The sequence below is a fragment of the Mesoplodon mirus genome (assembly GCF_964341445.2).
Source record: "Mesoplodon mirus genome assembly, chromosome: 5".
Classification (NCBI taxonomy): Eukaryota; Metazoa; Chordata; class Mammalia; order Artiodactyla; family Ziphiidae; genus Mesoplodon; species Mesoplodon mirus.
This window is the reverse complement of record NC_138980.1, coordinates 12,216,857-12,229,428: the sequence shown is the minus strand read 5'-3', so window position 1 is coordinate 12,229,428 and position 12,572 is coordinate 12,216,857. Positions and strand designations below refer to the sequence as shown.

Below are 12,572 nucleotides of genomic sequence, written 5' to 3'. Positions count from 1 at the left end.
AGGTCAAGTGGACACCTACTATGTGCCTTACCAGGCAAAGGCCTGGGACTAGACAGATGAATTAGACCTTGTCCTGCTCTAGAAGAGCTAGTCTCAGTAGGTAAATGGTTATACTACAGAGTGATGAGGGGCACAGCAGAGGTAGGACCAGGTGCTACTGAAACCCAGAGGAGGAAGTGGATGGAGAAGCCCAACTCCACTCCCAGCACCAGTTCAAATCCCAGCTCTGCCATGTTTTGACTCTGAGTGTTGAGCAGTCGATTTCTACCTCTGAGTCCCATTTATAAGGTGGGAATAATCACCCTAGCAGGCCACAGGGAAGCTGGGATGATTGAATGAGTGATGTCTCTCCAGTTCCTCTCCCAGCACACAGCACAGAGTGCACACTCAGGAAACAGGGACCCCTGGGATTTGGTGCCCTAATCTCAACCTTCAGAAACATGCCTTTGCATCCCATTTTCCTCTTGCCTGAAAGGACAAAAAGGAATCCCACAGTTCGGAAGGTGGAGAGCGAGACAGAAACCTCCTCTTGCCTCTGTACACATGAACAAAGGGGGCAGCGAGTTTCCGAGGATAGGAATAGTCTCGGCCGAGAAGGTGCGTGATGGCTGAGGCCCAAATACACATCAACCCTCCCCGGCTGGGGTACCCTGACCTGGGTTCTTCCACCTGTCAGACAACATGCTTCTTCCTGTATCACCTATGCCTCCATCATAGTCACAGAGACAAAGACACTAAGAATCTTCACTCTGGGTCAGGATACCTGGAGCACAGATATGATGTGAGGGTGGGCTGAACGGTATGATGGGCTAGAGGCACATACACTCAGACCACTCCATGACAGACACATGTGTGCATGCTGGCTGCTGGGGACCTGCTTTGGGGGCAGTGACGGCTCCAAAATGGTCTGGCAATGACAAGGACACATCTACCTTATATGAAAAAAACCTGTATGCATGGAAATCAATATATGTAAAAAAAAAAAAAAAAAGAATATATGTACATATATACATAAATACACATGACTGGGAAATTTCTGGAGTGATACACAAGAAATTGATAGCAGTGGTTGCCTCTGTAAAATCGGGGAGATGGGTTGTGAGAGGTGGAGTTTTAGATTCTATTTAAAATCCTTCTGAACTGTTATTTATATATGAGCATATATTATCTATCTATATCTACACTGAGATCTCTGTCTAACTCTACGTAAAACAAAACACAATCTGGCTTCATGAGTCCCTGCTGGTAGCTCTTCCAGACTTGGGGGCTGGGCAGGAGGCAGAGGGATGGGCAGAGGGGATGGGAAGGGAGGACGGCCAGGAACTTACTGGTGTTGTGGTCTATGAAGTAATCTCCAACCTGTGGGTCGTACGCCTCTTCCCATCCCAGCGGCAACTCATCACTAATGCAGTCAGCAAAGGTGAGCGGTTTGGTGTACCTGGCAAGGGAGAGGAGAAACAGACTCCATCAGCCTACGGTCCCCAAGACCCCGCAACACGTAGGTGTTCTCAACCTCCCTGCTCCTCTGCGCTGGCCCACCAGATCCAGAAGCTTCGCACTGTGACACCAGCTCTGCTGTCCCCGGGGAAGATGAACGCATAACTGGAGCAGCGGGATGAGAGCACCTGAGAGGGGGGCGGGGAATCTGCTCGGCTCCCAACTTTGCCACAAACTGGGGAGTGATTTGAGCAAGTCACCTGCCTTCTCTGGGCCTCTGTTCCTGCATCTCTAAGTGAGGGGCGGGGGTCACAGGAAAGGGCTCGAGGGTCAAGTCTTACTTCCGGACTCGAACTCCAGCCCTCTCCGGCTGCTCCACCTGCAGTTCACTTGTCCACCACAGCCCCAGCCATCCCCCCGGCTCTAGCCCATGCCTGTCCTACCTACTTCCCCTCTGGAAAGCTAGCTTACTGCAGCATCTAGAATAGCAGATGTTCCCTCCTTGTGAGTTTGGCCGTATTTCTTTGCTTCCTGGGCCGATTCCCAAATGCCTGTACCCACTGCTGTCCCTCCCTGCAAAATCCAGGCCAAACTGATCTTTTGGCGATAACTACCCTCTAAGTCACCATACTGTGGGGAGTGAGGTGGTGGTCATCACCCAGTCTTGGTGGCTAAGTCAGATGGACAGACAGACAAATCACCCAACTAAACAAACAAAGGTTTTTCAAGGCTGGAAAACACCATAAACCCTTGGTCAAGCACTTTAGCCAGCGTGCAGGGAGCCGGGAATCTAGGTACACAAAAGTCAGCCTGAGGGGCTTCCCTGGTGGCGCAGTGGTTGAGAGTCCACCTGCTGATGCGGGGGACGTGGGTTCGTGCCCCAGTCTGGGAGGATCTCACATGCCGCGGAGTGGCTGGGCCCGTGAGCCATGGCCACTGAGCCTGCGCGTCTGGAGCCTGTGCTCCGCAACGGGAGAGGCCACAACGGCGAGAGGCCCGCGTACCGCAAAAAAAAAAGTCAGCCTGAGTGGTGCCCCTAGACGGCCCCTTTGGTTTTTCCCCATAGCTGTATCTGCCTAAAATACATATTCTAATATTCTCCCTCTCCTGTCTGCTCCCAATCCCCTCCCAATTCTGAAAGCCCGGAAGGCTCTGCTTCAACACTCTTTAGACAGATTGGCAAACTGACGTACAACGGGACAAGAGGAAAGATGAGTGGGATGAGGTCTAGGATTCCTGATCAAGAACTTCCCTCTAAGCCATAGGAAATGACTCTCCCATCTTGTGCAATCTCCTTCCCTCTTAAACCCACGCCAAATCAAGCTTAAAGCAAAATATGTGGGGAAAAAAGAAACACTAAAAGAGCCCCTGGTGGATAGACCTGGTGTGTTCATGTACCACTATATATCCAGGGTCCGGGAGGCTAAGAAAAGTATCTATTGACTGAAGGAATGGATAGCCCCAAAGCTTCTGTCAGTCAGTAATTTACTGCTGTATTGTGGGAGACAAAGGATGAGGCAGAGGTGTATATGATATGCAACAGACTAAGCCCTATCCAGTAAGGATTCAATAAGCATTACTTACCAGCTGTGTGAGTATGGCAACTTACTGCCGCTCTCTGAGCCTCAGTATTTTTATCTGAAATGTGGGGATAATAATAACTCTCCAGGTTGTCAAGTTAAATAGTCATGTTTGTAAAAACATTTAGTGCATAGGCTGGTGCAAATGAACGCTCAAATAACATTCTTCTCTGCTTCCCAGAAGGGGAAACTGAGACTAAGAAAGATTAAATAACATTCTCGATGTTCACAACAATGACAAAGCTGGGATTTCAAGCAAGGCACTCTGTCCTCAGAGTCCCTGCTGTGAGCCGAAAGGTTCTCTTGAAAGTTGACATCTTCAATGCATCTCCTGAGCCCCTCGCAAAATTACAAGCCACCGTCTTGGAGTAAAAGAAGGAAGAGGTGGGGAAGACACAGGTGATTTCCTCGGGTCAGAAGGCACTTCATTCCGGAGCACCTTTGCCAACCTGGATAAAGTTTCTGCAAAGCTGTCTTCAGTCCACTCCACCACTCCACCCCAAGCCCCGCCCCGACTTCAGAAACAAAAGACCATGTCCCTCAGTACCTCCTCCTCTTCCTCAAACTACTGTAAATGATTTGTTCCCACTTCCTTATGGAGAATAAAGACCAGTGACCAATAGCCAAATCTCATCCAACATCATTTCATCTAACACAGCTTTGAAAAGGCCTCTGAAGGAAAACTCCATACAGAGGCATACTCCTCCACGGCAAGTGACTCTATTACTGAGGACAGATAAATCTGGGAGGGAACAGGAACGCCTGAGCCGACCACAGTCAGACCTTTGTTTCTGACTCATTCCTCTCCCTGGGCTCAGCCCTGAGAAGCCCCACCTGCCAGCCTGGCTGGGGAGATGGGAATCTTGTTAGTTACACTTTGCAACCTAGAAAATCAAGAAGATAAAGACACATCTCCTCTCCACAGCTCCCTGAATCCCTGTGTGGATCATCACCTTTCAAAATTCTTCCCTGGGGATGAATTAAATGATTTCATCAATGGTGCATCTAAGCAACAGAATCCCCACGATCAGTGCTCAATAAATATTTGTGGAATGGGTGAATACAATAATGAATACCTAAGAACAAAAAATAATGGTATGTTCTATATTTTGCCAACATGGAAGGATGCTCTTAACATACTATGAGGAAAAGCAACATTGTTGAACAAGATATATACAATGGAATATTACTCAGCCTTAAAAAGAAACGAAATTGAGTTATTTGTAGTGAGGTGGATGGACCTAGAGTCTGTCATACAGAGTGAAGTTAAGTCAGAAAAAGAAAAACAAATACCATATGCTAACGCATATATATGGAATCTAAAAAAAGGTACTGATGAACCTAGTTGCAGGGCAGGAATAAAGAGGTAGACATAGAGAACGGACGTGAGGACACGGGGTGGGAGGGCGAAGCCAGGGCTAAGGGAGAGTAGCATCGACATATATACACTACCAAATGTAAAATAGTTGGCTGGCGGGAAGCAGCAGCATAGCACGGGGAGGTCAGCTCGGTGCTTTGCGATGACCTAGAGGGGTGGGATAGGGAGGGTGGGAGGGAGGCTCAAGAGGGAGGGGATATGGGGACATGTGTACGTATGGCTGATTCGCTTTGTTGTGCAACAGAAACTAACACAGTACTGTGAAGCAATTATACTCCAGTAAAGATCTATTAAAAAAAATGCTACAGGATACTGTTACAGAATATGACATTTTGCCTAAAATGTGTATATGTTTGTAGAAGAGGAACTGGAAAGATATATATTAAAATGCTATCTTGGTATAGGGATTTTAACATAATTTAACTTTTTCCTTTCTAATCATTTTTTTAAACTAGTTTCTCTGTAATATTCCTATATCAGTTGGAATTAAAATATTTAATAATGGCTAAATCTAGGCCTAGAAAACAAGTTACGTACATATCATGTTCCTTCTCTGGGCCACAGGCACTCTGCCTCTATTTTACCAGTGAGAAAACACACCCAACGTCACGGAGTTGGCAAACACCAGAGGTATAACCTGAAGCCCTATTACCTGACTACAGAACCTGAGCTTTGCTAATAAAAACGGACAAGACCAAGGGAATCTCAGAACAATCGAGCACAAAGGAAGCTATGCCTGAGATACAGATGATGAAGCTGGGCAGGGGGGAAATCTGAAGCAGGCAGAAGGCACCCAAGCTGCGTCCTATTTGCAACTTCAGTATTCTATACCTTGGTGCAGAGCTACTCAATACACTTGGATAATGCACGACTGCCTCATGAAAAGACAACTGTTTCACCGTTACCACGACAAGGGATTCACTGAGTTCTGTGTGTGAGGATGGGGACTGAGGGAGGAGCGGCAGGTCTAAAACACCCAAAATGCATCCCTTTTCCAGAAAACCATTAACTCCACTGATTGTTCCAGTCTTGGACATCAAGAAGTCAGACCTGAAGTAAATGTTAGATACAAGTATCAGTAATGTACCCGACATTGGATATCCTACCAGGGCTGAGATGTTGACTCCTGCCTGCGGTGAACAGACATCGCGCCCCACAGGGATAAAGAAGAGGGAATCCAGAGGACCCAATGTTAGACAGAGGGGGGCAAGAAGAGAAAGGAAGGCTTTGGGTTTGATATTCAGGCTTCCCTTCAAAGCGATCATGGAAAAAAAACCCAGAGGGCTGATATCCAGACTCCCAGAGCTCTTCCATGGGAAAGAGAAAAGCTTCTATTGGAAGACTATGCAACTTACAAGAAATCTGGACAGCGAGATTCTCTCTGGAACAAATGCCAAGAGGGAGATGAATTATTCAGTGTGCAGAGACGTGTCATTCAGAGAATCAGGATGAAGAGAAGCGTTTTTAGCTGCACAAGGATTTAAACACACAGACACACACACACACATATATATACATGTGCACACACTCCTCTTCCCAGAGAGAGGAACTGTCCGTTTAAACCAGTCTCCCCTGGGAAACTGTGGGTGCTTCTCTGGCCCGCAGTGCTTCCCCTTGGGCAAGTGCCAAGAATGTGAGCTGGGAAGAGATGTCTGCTTTCAGATGTGGCCAGGACTTGGGGGCCTGCCTGCAACTCCCAGCCCCCAGCCCCTGTTGAAGCGATTCGCCCCAATCCAGCCCGGTACAGTCCCTTCCTCCAGCCTCCAAGTCCTGGGCTGCTGAAAACCCAGATCGTGAAATCAAATGACCCAAATGCCGGAGGGGTGAGAGGGAAGGAGGGAAGAGCGCCAAGAGAACTAGCTCTCCCTCTTAATTACAAATCTCTGAAGGAACACAAACATTCCTGAATGTTTCACAACAGGCTCTCTTGGAAAAAAAGGGGCCCGGATGTGTTGCCTTGGAGACAGGTAGGGTTCTGTGGGATCACCTGTCCAGGAACGCAGGCCCCTCATCCTCTTTCCAGCTCCACATCGCCACGGCTGGCATTCAGTATTCAGACAGCGCGTCTTTTCTAAGGAGGCAGCTCAGAGAAGGAGCAGAAAACCTTTTGCCAAGTCTAACACTGGGTGGTGATTCTCTTGGGACTGAAGAACGCATAACATATCTTTCATGTTCCTAGTGCTTCCCGAGCAATCTGAACGCTTCCCACAGCAACCTCTTTATCGCCGTCCAGCGGGATGCTGGCCCCCCCAGACCGTGCTCTCTCCGAGGGCCAACTGGGCGGGATCGCTTTCTAAAGGGCCCTGCAGACTGCATGCCAAGAACTGTCCAAACTTTCAGCCGAACCTCTCCTCCCAGCCCAGGCACAATGGCCAGGCCGGTTCTTCCCGCCCCGGGGTGTTTCACATGCATAGTTCCCATAGCTCAGGATTACACAGCTCCTGAGGACACGCCACCACCGGACCTCGGCAGAGCCCCAGTGCTAAGCAGCCCACACCTGCAAGGCTGGGGTGGCCGGAAGAAAGTGCAATCTTTGCGATTCTCCTTCCTCCCTTTAATTCGTTTTCGTGCAAACACCTTCACTCATTCCTTAAACGAATCTGGGGATGAAAAAAAATCACCATCTCATAGTTGGTGAGGACGGCTGAGCACATGAACCACAGCTGAATCGGAGCAAACACCCAGCTACAGAAGTGGACGAGACAGACAGGACCTTGCCCTTATACTCCCGTCAGGGAGACACCCCAACCAGAAAAATGAATCCACAGGATCATTTCAGAGACTCATGCTATTCAGAAAAGTACAACAGAGTAGTGGGATTATGTGTAAGGGTGGGGCGGGGCAGGGCAGTCAAGGGAAGCAAGGGAAGCTTCTCGGAGGAGGTGATCTTGGAGGGGAGACCAGATGGTAGGAAGCAACAGGAACAGCCAGTACAAAGGCTTTGGGTAGGGATGATGGTGTGAGGAACAGAAAAGAAAGCCACATACCTTCACATTATGAGTGATGGACTGGAGGTAGAGTGGGCAGAGGCTGGGCTTCTGGGGCTCTGGGGTCCTCGTTAAGACTTTGAGCGCCACCCTAGTGCCGAGCTGCAGAAGGTGACCCAGAGAGGCTCTCTGACTCACCCTCTCCTCAACTCCGTTCTCCCTCCTTTCAATCAGTCCTCCAAGCAACAAGAATTTATTACATGGGCTTCCCTGGTGGCACAATGGTTAAGAATCTGCCTGCCAACGCAGGGGACACGGGTTCGAGCCCTGGTCTGGGAAGATCCCACTTGCCGCGGAGCAACTAAGCCCATGCGTCACAACTACTGAAGCCCGCGCACCTAGAGCCCGTGCTCTGTGTAACAAGAGAAGCCACGACAATGAGAAGCTCGCGCACAACAATGAAGACCCAATGCAGCCAAAAATAAATAAATAAAATAAATAAACTTATAAATAAAAATTAAAAAATAAATTCAATCGGGCTTTTAAAAAAAAAGGAATAATTTACTGCATGGACCCAACAGCCTGGTCCCACGCCAGACACGACGAGGGCTAAGACACTTGAATAAGCCTTGTTTCTGCCTTCGAGAGCAGAAGCTTACACTGACAGCAGGGAGTGGCCCATCCCTGTGACAGTATGTATGGCAGTTCTGCTACCTTAGACTGTGAACCCCAGGCAATGAGAGGGTGCAGGGATAGTTAATAAGATGCTAGGTCAGCTCTACAGATGTGAAGGACCAAGGGGGTGGGAGAAGGGAGAGACTGAGACGACGGGGTGTAGGCTGGGGAGGCTGGAGAAGGAAGTAGTCCAGGGAAGACAGTGGTGGGCTTCACGGCTAATGGGGAGGCAGGGTAGTTGCTACCCGCAAAGGCTGCGGAATTGATGCTGGGCTGAAACCCACTCTCTGCTTCGTCTACAACCACAGGTGTGTTACTTAACCTTGTTAGGAGTTTCCTTCTCTGTGAAACTTAGAAATTCCAATCTCACAGGGTGTTGCAGGGATTAAATGAGATAATCCATGTAAAGTGCTTAGCGCAGGGCCTGCCATGTATTAAGCCCTCAGTAAATGTGGGCTGTTAACAGCCGAGAGACTTCTGTGCTCTGCGCACCGTGAGAATTGTGTCATCTCTCATCTTAAGTTGGTTGGATGTGTTAGCTATTATCATATCATCATCATCATCATCCCTGTCCCCATTTTTCAACTCGAGAGATACGAGTGGTGGTAAAAAAAAAAAAAGAATCATAAGCTCTAGAGGGGTTGCAATGCAGGCGCCGTCACTTATTCACTCTGTCCACTTGGGCGTGAACGCTAACTTGCCTGAACCTGCTTCTCCATCTGTAAAGTGGGGATGCTCAGAGTGACTACCTGTTAAAATGAGCTATGCTTGAGCCCACGACACACAGGGCTCAACCAACATTACCTGTTCTTATCAGTTGGGTTTTATATCCCTTTCCATGAGGAGGCAAAATACTTGTTCATGCTAACAGCCAATAAGCCTTGCACTGTAGTCCACCGCCTCCTTTCCTGGAGGACTTGGGACTGCTTAAGCTCTCTGTTTTTGGGGGAAATGAAACCAGAGAAAGTTAAGAGGTGACAGCAGGACTGGCTTTGGCTCTCAACATTTGTCCTCTGACGGAGGCATTTACAACCAGGCATTTCCAAGTTCTCTTTCCCTCCAACACTTCCGCCCCTGTACTCTCAAAACACCTGTCTCAACATTCTGGTTACTCGACCCCCAGACTTCCTTGCTTCCCTGCTTTGGTAGGACTGGTTTATCCAGAAGCTTTATTGGCCTAGTCACTCCCTCTCATTCCTGGCATTCTCCTATGGGGAGGGAAAGTTCCAGACGGTTCCCTCTACCCACCTACAGGCTTTAACCCAGGCTTCCACAAACCAGTGGCTAACCTCCTCCTGCTAAATCTTGCCTGCACTCTGCGCCCCCCGAACTGAGTTCTTGGGATCACACACCTGAGCCTTGGCTTGGGCCTGTTCCCTTCCTTAGCCTCCAACCCCATGTCTTTATGCCTACTCATCCCTGGATACCCTCCAGCTCACTGACACAGTGGTGTTTCTGCTATGCCTCTGCATCTCACTTGCTGGGATTTAAGGTTAAGATTCTGAGAACCAGATCATGGGTTAGCCTAGGCATGGCCAACTGACTACTGGGTGGCCAAATTCAGCTTATACATATGTTTGTCTGTCTACTACAGTGCTGTTTTTGTTTTTTTTTTTGCGGTACGCAGGCCTCTCACTGTTGTGGCATCTCCCGTTGCGGAGCACAGGCTCCGGACGCGCAGGCTCAGCGGCCATGGCTCACGGGCCTAGTTGCTCCGCGGCATGTGGGATCTTCCCGGACCGGGGCACAAACCCGCGTCCCCCGCATTGGCAGGTGGACTCTCAACCACTGTGCCACCAGGGAAGCCCTACAGTGCTGTATTTTAAGAATGGAGCTAGCGTGCCTTTTGAAGGCAGGCACTCTCTAGCTGCACATAGTCCCCACTTCTCTCTAACATCTTTCTCCTGCATCTTGTCTTATCAAGAGGCAGCACAGAGTAGAAATTAGGAGCACAGGGCTTTGGAGCCCGACTCCTTGGGCTTAAATCTAGGCTCTGCCACTTTCTCGCTCTGTGACCTTGGTCAAGATACTTAAACTCTATTAGGCTCAGCTTTCACACTTGCAGAACAGGATAAATAATAATACATTGATTGAGCATGGATTCTGTGCCAGGAACTGTTCCAAGCACTTTACATATGTTAACTCCTTTGGACCTCATAACAACGCTTTCAGGTAAGTACCGTTCAAACCCACCTTAGAGTGTTCTTTGAGGATTAGATGAGATAATGGATGAAATATCACTTTGGTATATAGTGCGTGCTCAATAAATGTGAGCCACTCATTATTATTTTCATTGCTGTCCAAATGAGGCACCTGATGCAGGGGTGTTAAGGAATGTTAAAACTGCGTGTGATATCTGGGATCTGACAAATGAACTCCTTGTTTTATTGGTGAGGAAACTGAAGAACAGAAAGACTTGCCCAGAGCCACCCAAGGACCCAGTGGCAAGGCTGAGACTAAAACCTGGGGACCAACCCCAGGCCTGCATCACACTCATGACACCAAGAGATCAAGTCAGCCTGGTGCTGAGTTCAGCTCCATCTGAGATACAGCAAATCATCTGAACAGCCTTCAAGAAATAGCTATTGATAGTATTGTCCTGGGCTAACTAACCCTGCTATACTGGAAGGAGAATTATCACTGGGCCAGAACCCATATGAAACTATGAAGTTCCCATTCATGGATAGACAAGGTTGGGAGATGGGCCCTTCGTTTTGCTTGTTCCCTTGTTGGAGGGTTAATTCTCTTAAAGCCCAGTACACGGCAGAACGGAGCACTGGGTATACATGTTTGCTCCTCACCCAGCTCCATTCTCATTCCCGAATTGGGAGTTAGGCTAAGGAGGTTCTGTGTCCTATAGAAAGGGCCAAAAGAACCAAATGGGACTCCCAGTTCCATCTTTCTTAGCTGTGTAATCTTAGGCATTCCTTCCCCAGCTCTAAGCCTCAGTTTCCCCATAGGTATAAAGCAGTCAGGAAAACCTGCCTCACAGGGCTCTGGTAGCATTGAACGAATTAGTACATGGGAACAGCTCAATAGAGCCCTTGGCACATGGTGCTGGGCAGACACGCAGAGCTCCTCCTTTTTGTATTTATGACCCTGAGGGAACTCAACCCCCAGCTTTACTCCTTTCCAGTCCCAAGAGCTGGGTTTCCAAGGGGTCCTCCCAGGTGCTGGGCTGTCCAGGAGCTTCCAGCTTGACGGACAGAGGCCAAAGCCACCCTTCCCTGGAATCTGGCTATTCCTGTTCCTTGAGCTCTGACCCTCACCCCAGCCATGCAGCCTGAGGAGCTGATCCTTCTGGAAATGGAACTGGCCATGAAGGCTTCTCTGGGATCCTGACCTGTGGCTCCTTCCATGACAACACCGCTTAGGCAGAGCATTGGAAGGGGAGGGACGAGATCTGGGTTTGAATCCTGATGTTGCCAGCAGATGAACCAGGCCCTTGGGGAAGGCACCCACCCTCTCTGGGCTTCCCATCTGTAAAATGAGGGAGCTGAGATGTAACATTTCTAAGGCCCCCTTTGCAGCTTCAGCTTTCACAAGTCTTCTATCTTGCCGGTCCCCAAAGTCAAGGGCATTGTGAGGCTGCAATGAAACAATACATCTTTTGCTGAAGGTCAGTAGAGTACTAGGCACTGGACCATACGCTCTACGTGAAATAAATCATGTGCTATACCTTCACAACATTTCTGTGAGGCAGATACAGCCACCCTCATTTGGCCAACAGGAAACTGATGCTTCACAGGAATGCAATAATAATAATAAAAGCTGAACTTCATCGAGTATTTTCAAAGTACACATAGACTCTGTTTCAAGGATTCTGAGCTGCACAGTTTAAAATACATTTTAGCATCTCCGAAACTGGGCTGTGTGTTAGCACTGCTGACCTCTTACGACACTGTCAGCCAGGCTGCGGTCTTGATGGAGCTGTCACCGCTCGTGTGTGCACAGAAAAAAAAAAAAAAAAAAAAGAGTAGACTAAGAATCATGGAAAGACCAAAGCAATGCCTTTGAAAAGAAAAATTGTGTACTCAATATTAGCTATTAGGAAAATGTATATTACAAGATAATTTTGGAGAACAAAACTATATGAGTGAACCATCTATATAAAATAATTTGAGGAAGAATTTATTTTGTAATGTACTGTGTAGAAAATAAAACTTTTCATTATGTAAATAAGAAAAAAAAAAAAAAGGTGTCATGGGCTTGGGATAAAATCTCAGGGACAATAGTGGAGCACTTTTAACCCCTAGGGACCAAACGATGGTGGGGAAGGGTGGAGAAGGCAATGAGCAGACACGTTTAGCAACAGTCCCAAAGCAGGAGTGCAAGGGAGGCTACCACTGCATAATTGCCACACTGGCTGCAGAGCCCAGTGCCAGAGCCTTTGAGCTTCTCTGTGGGCCCTGTAACAAGGCTGCAACACCAACACTCTTTTTTTTTTTTTTTTTTGCGGTACGCGGGCCTCTCACTGCTGTGGCCTCTCCCGTTGCGGAGCACAGGCTCTGGACGCGCAGGCTCAGCGGCCATGGCTCACGGGCCCAGCCGCTCCGCGGCATGTGGGATCTTCCC

The 12,572-nt window shown here is 48.5% G+C and overlaps 1 protein-coding gene across 3 annotated transcripts in view; it reads right to left on the bottom strand.

Moving 5' to 3' along the window:
• Window positions 1-12,572, bottom strand: part of WWC1 (WW and C2 domain containing 1) — a 148,686-nt gene that overhangs the window by 76,150 nt on the left and 59,964 nt on the right. For 2 of the 3 annotated variants that reach the window (XM_082622427.1, XM_082622426.1), the window contains exon 2: window positions 1,329-1,438. In XM_082622427.1, the coding sequence (XP_082478553.1) occupies window positions 1,329-1,438 (110 nt within the window). Of the gene's footprint in view, window positions 1-1,328; window positions 1,439-12,572 lie in introns of those variants that run through there. The other variant, XM_082622428.1, reaches the window with a different exon arrangement.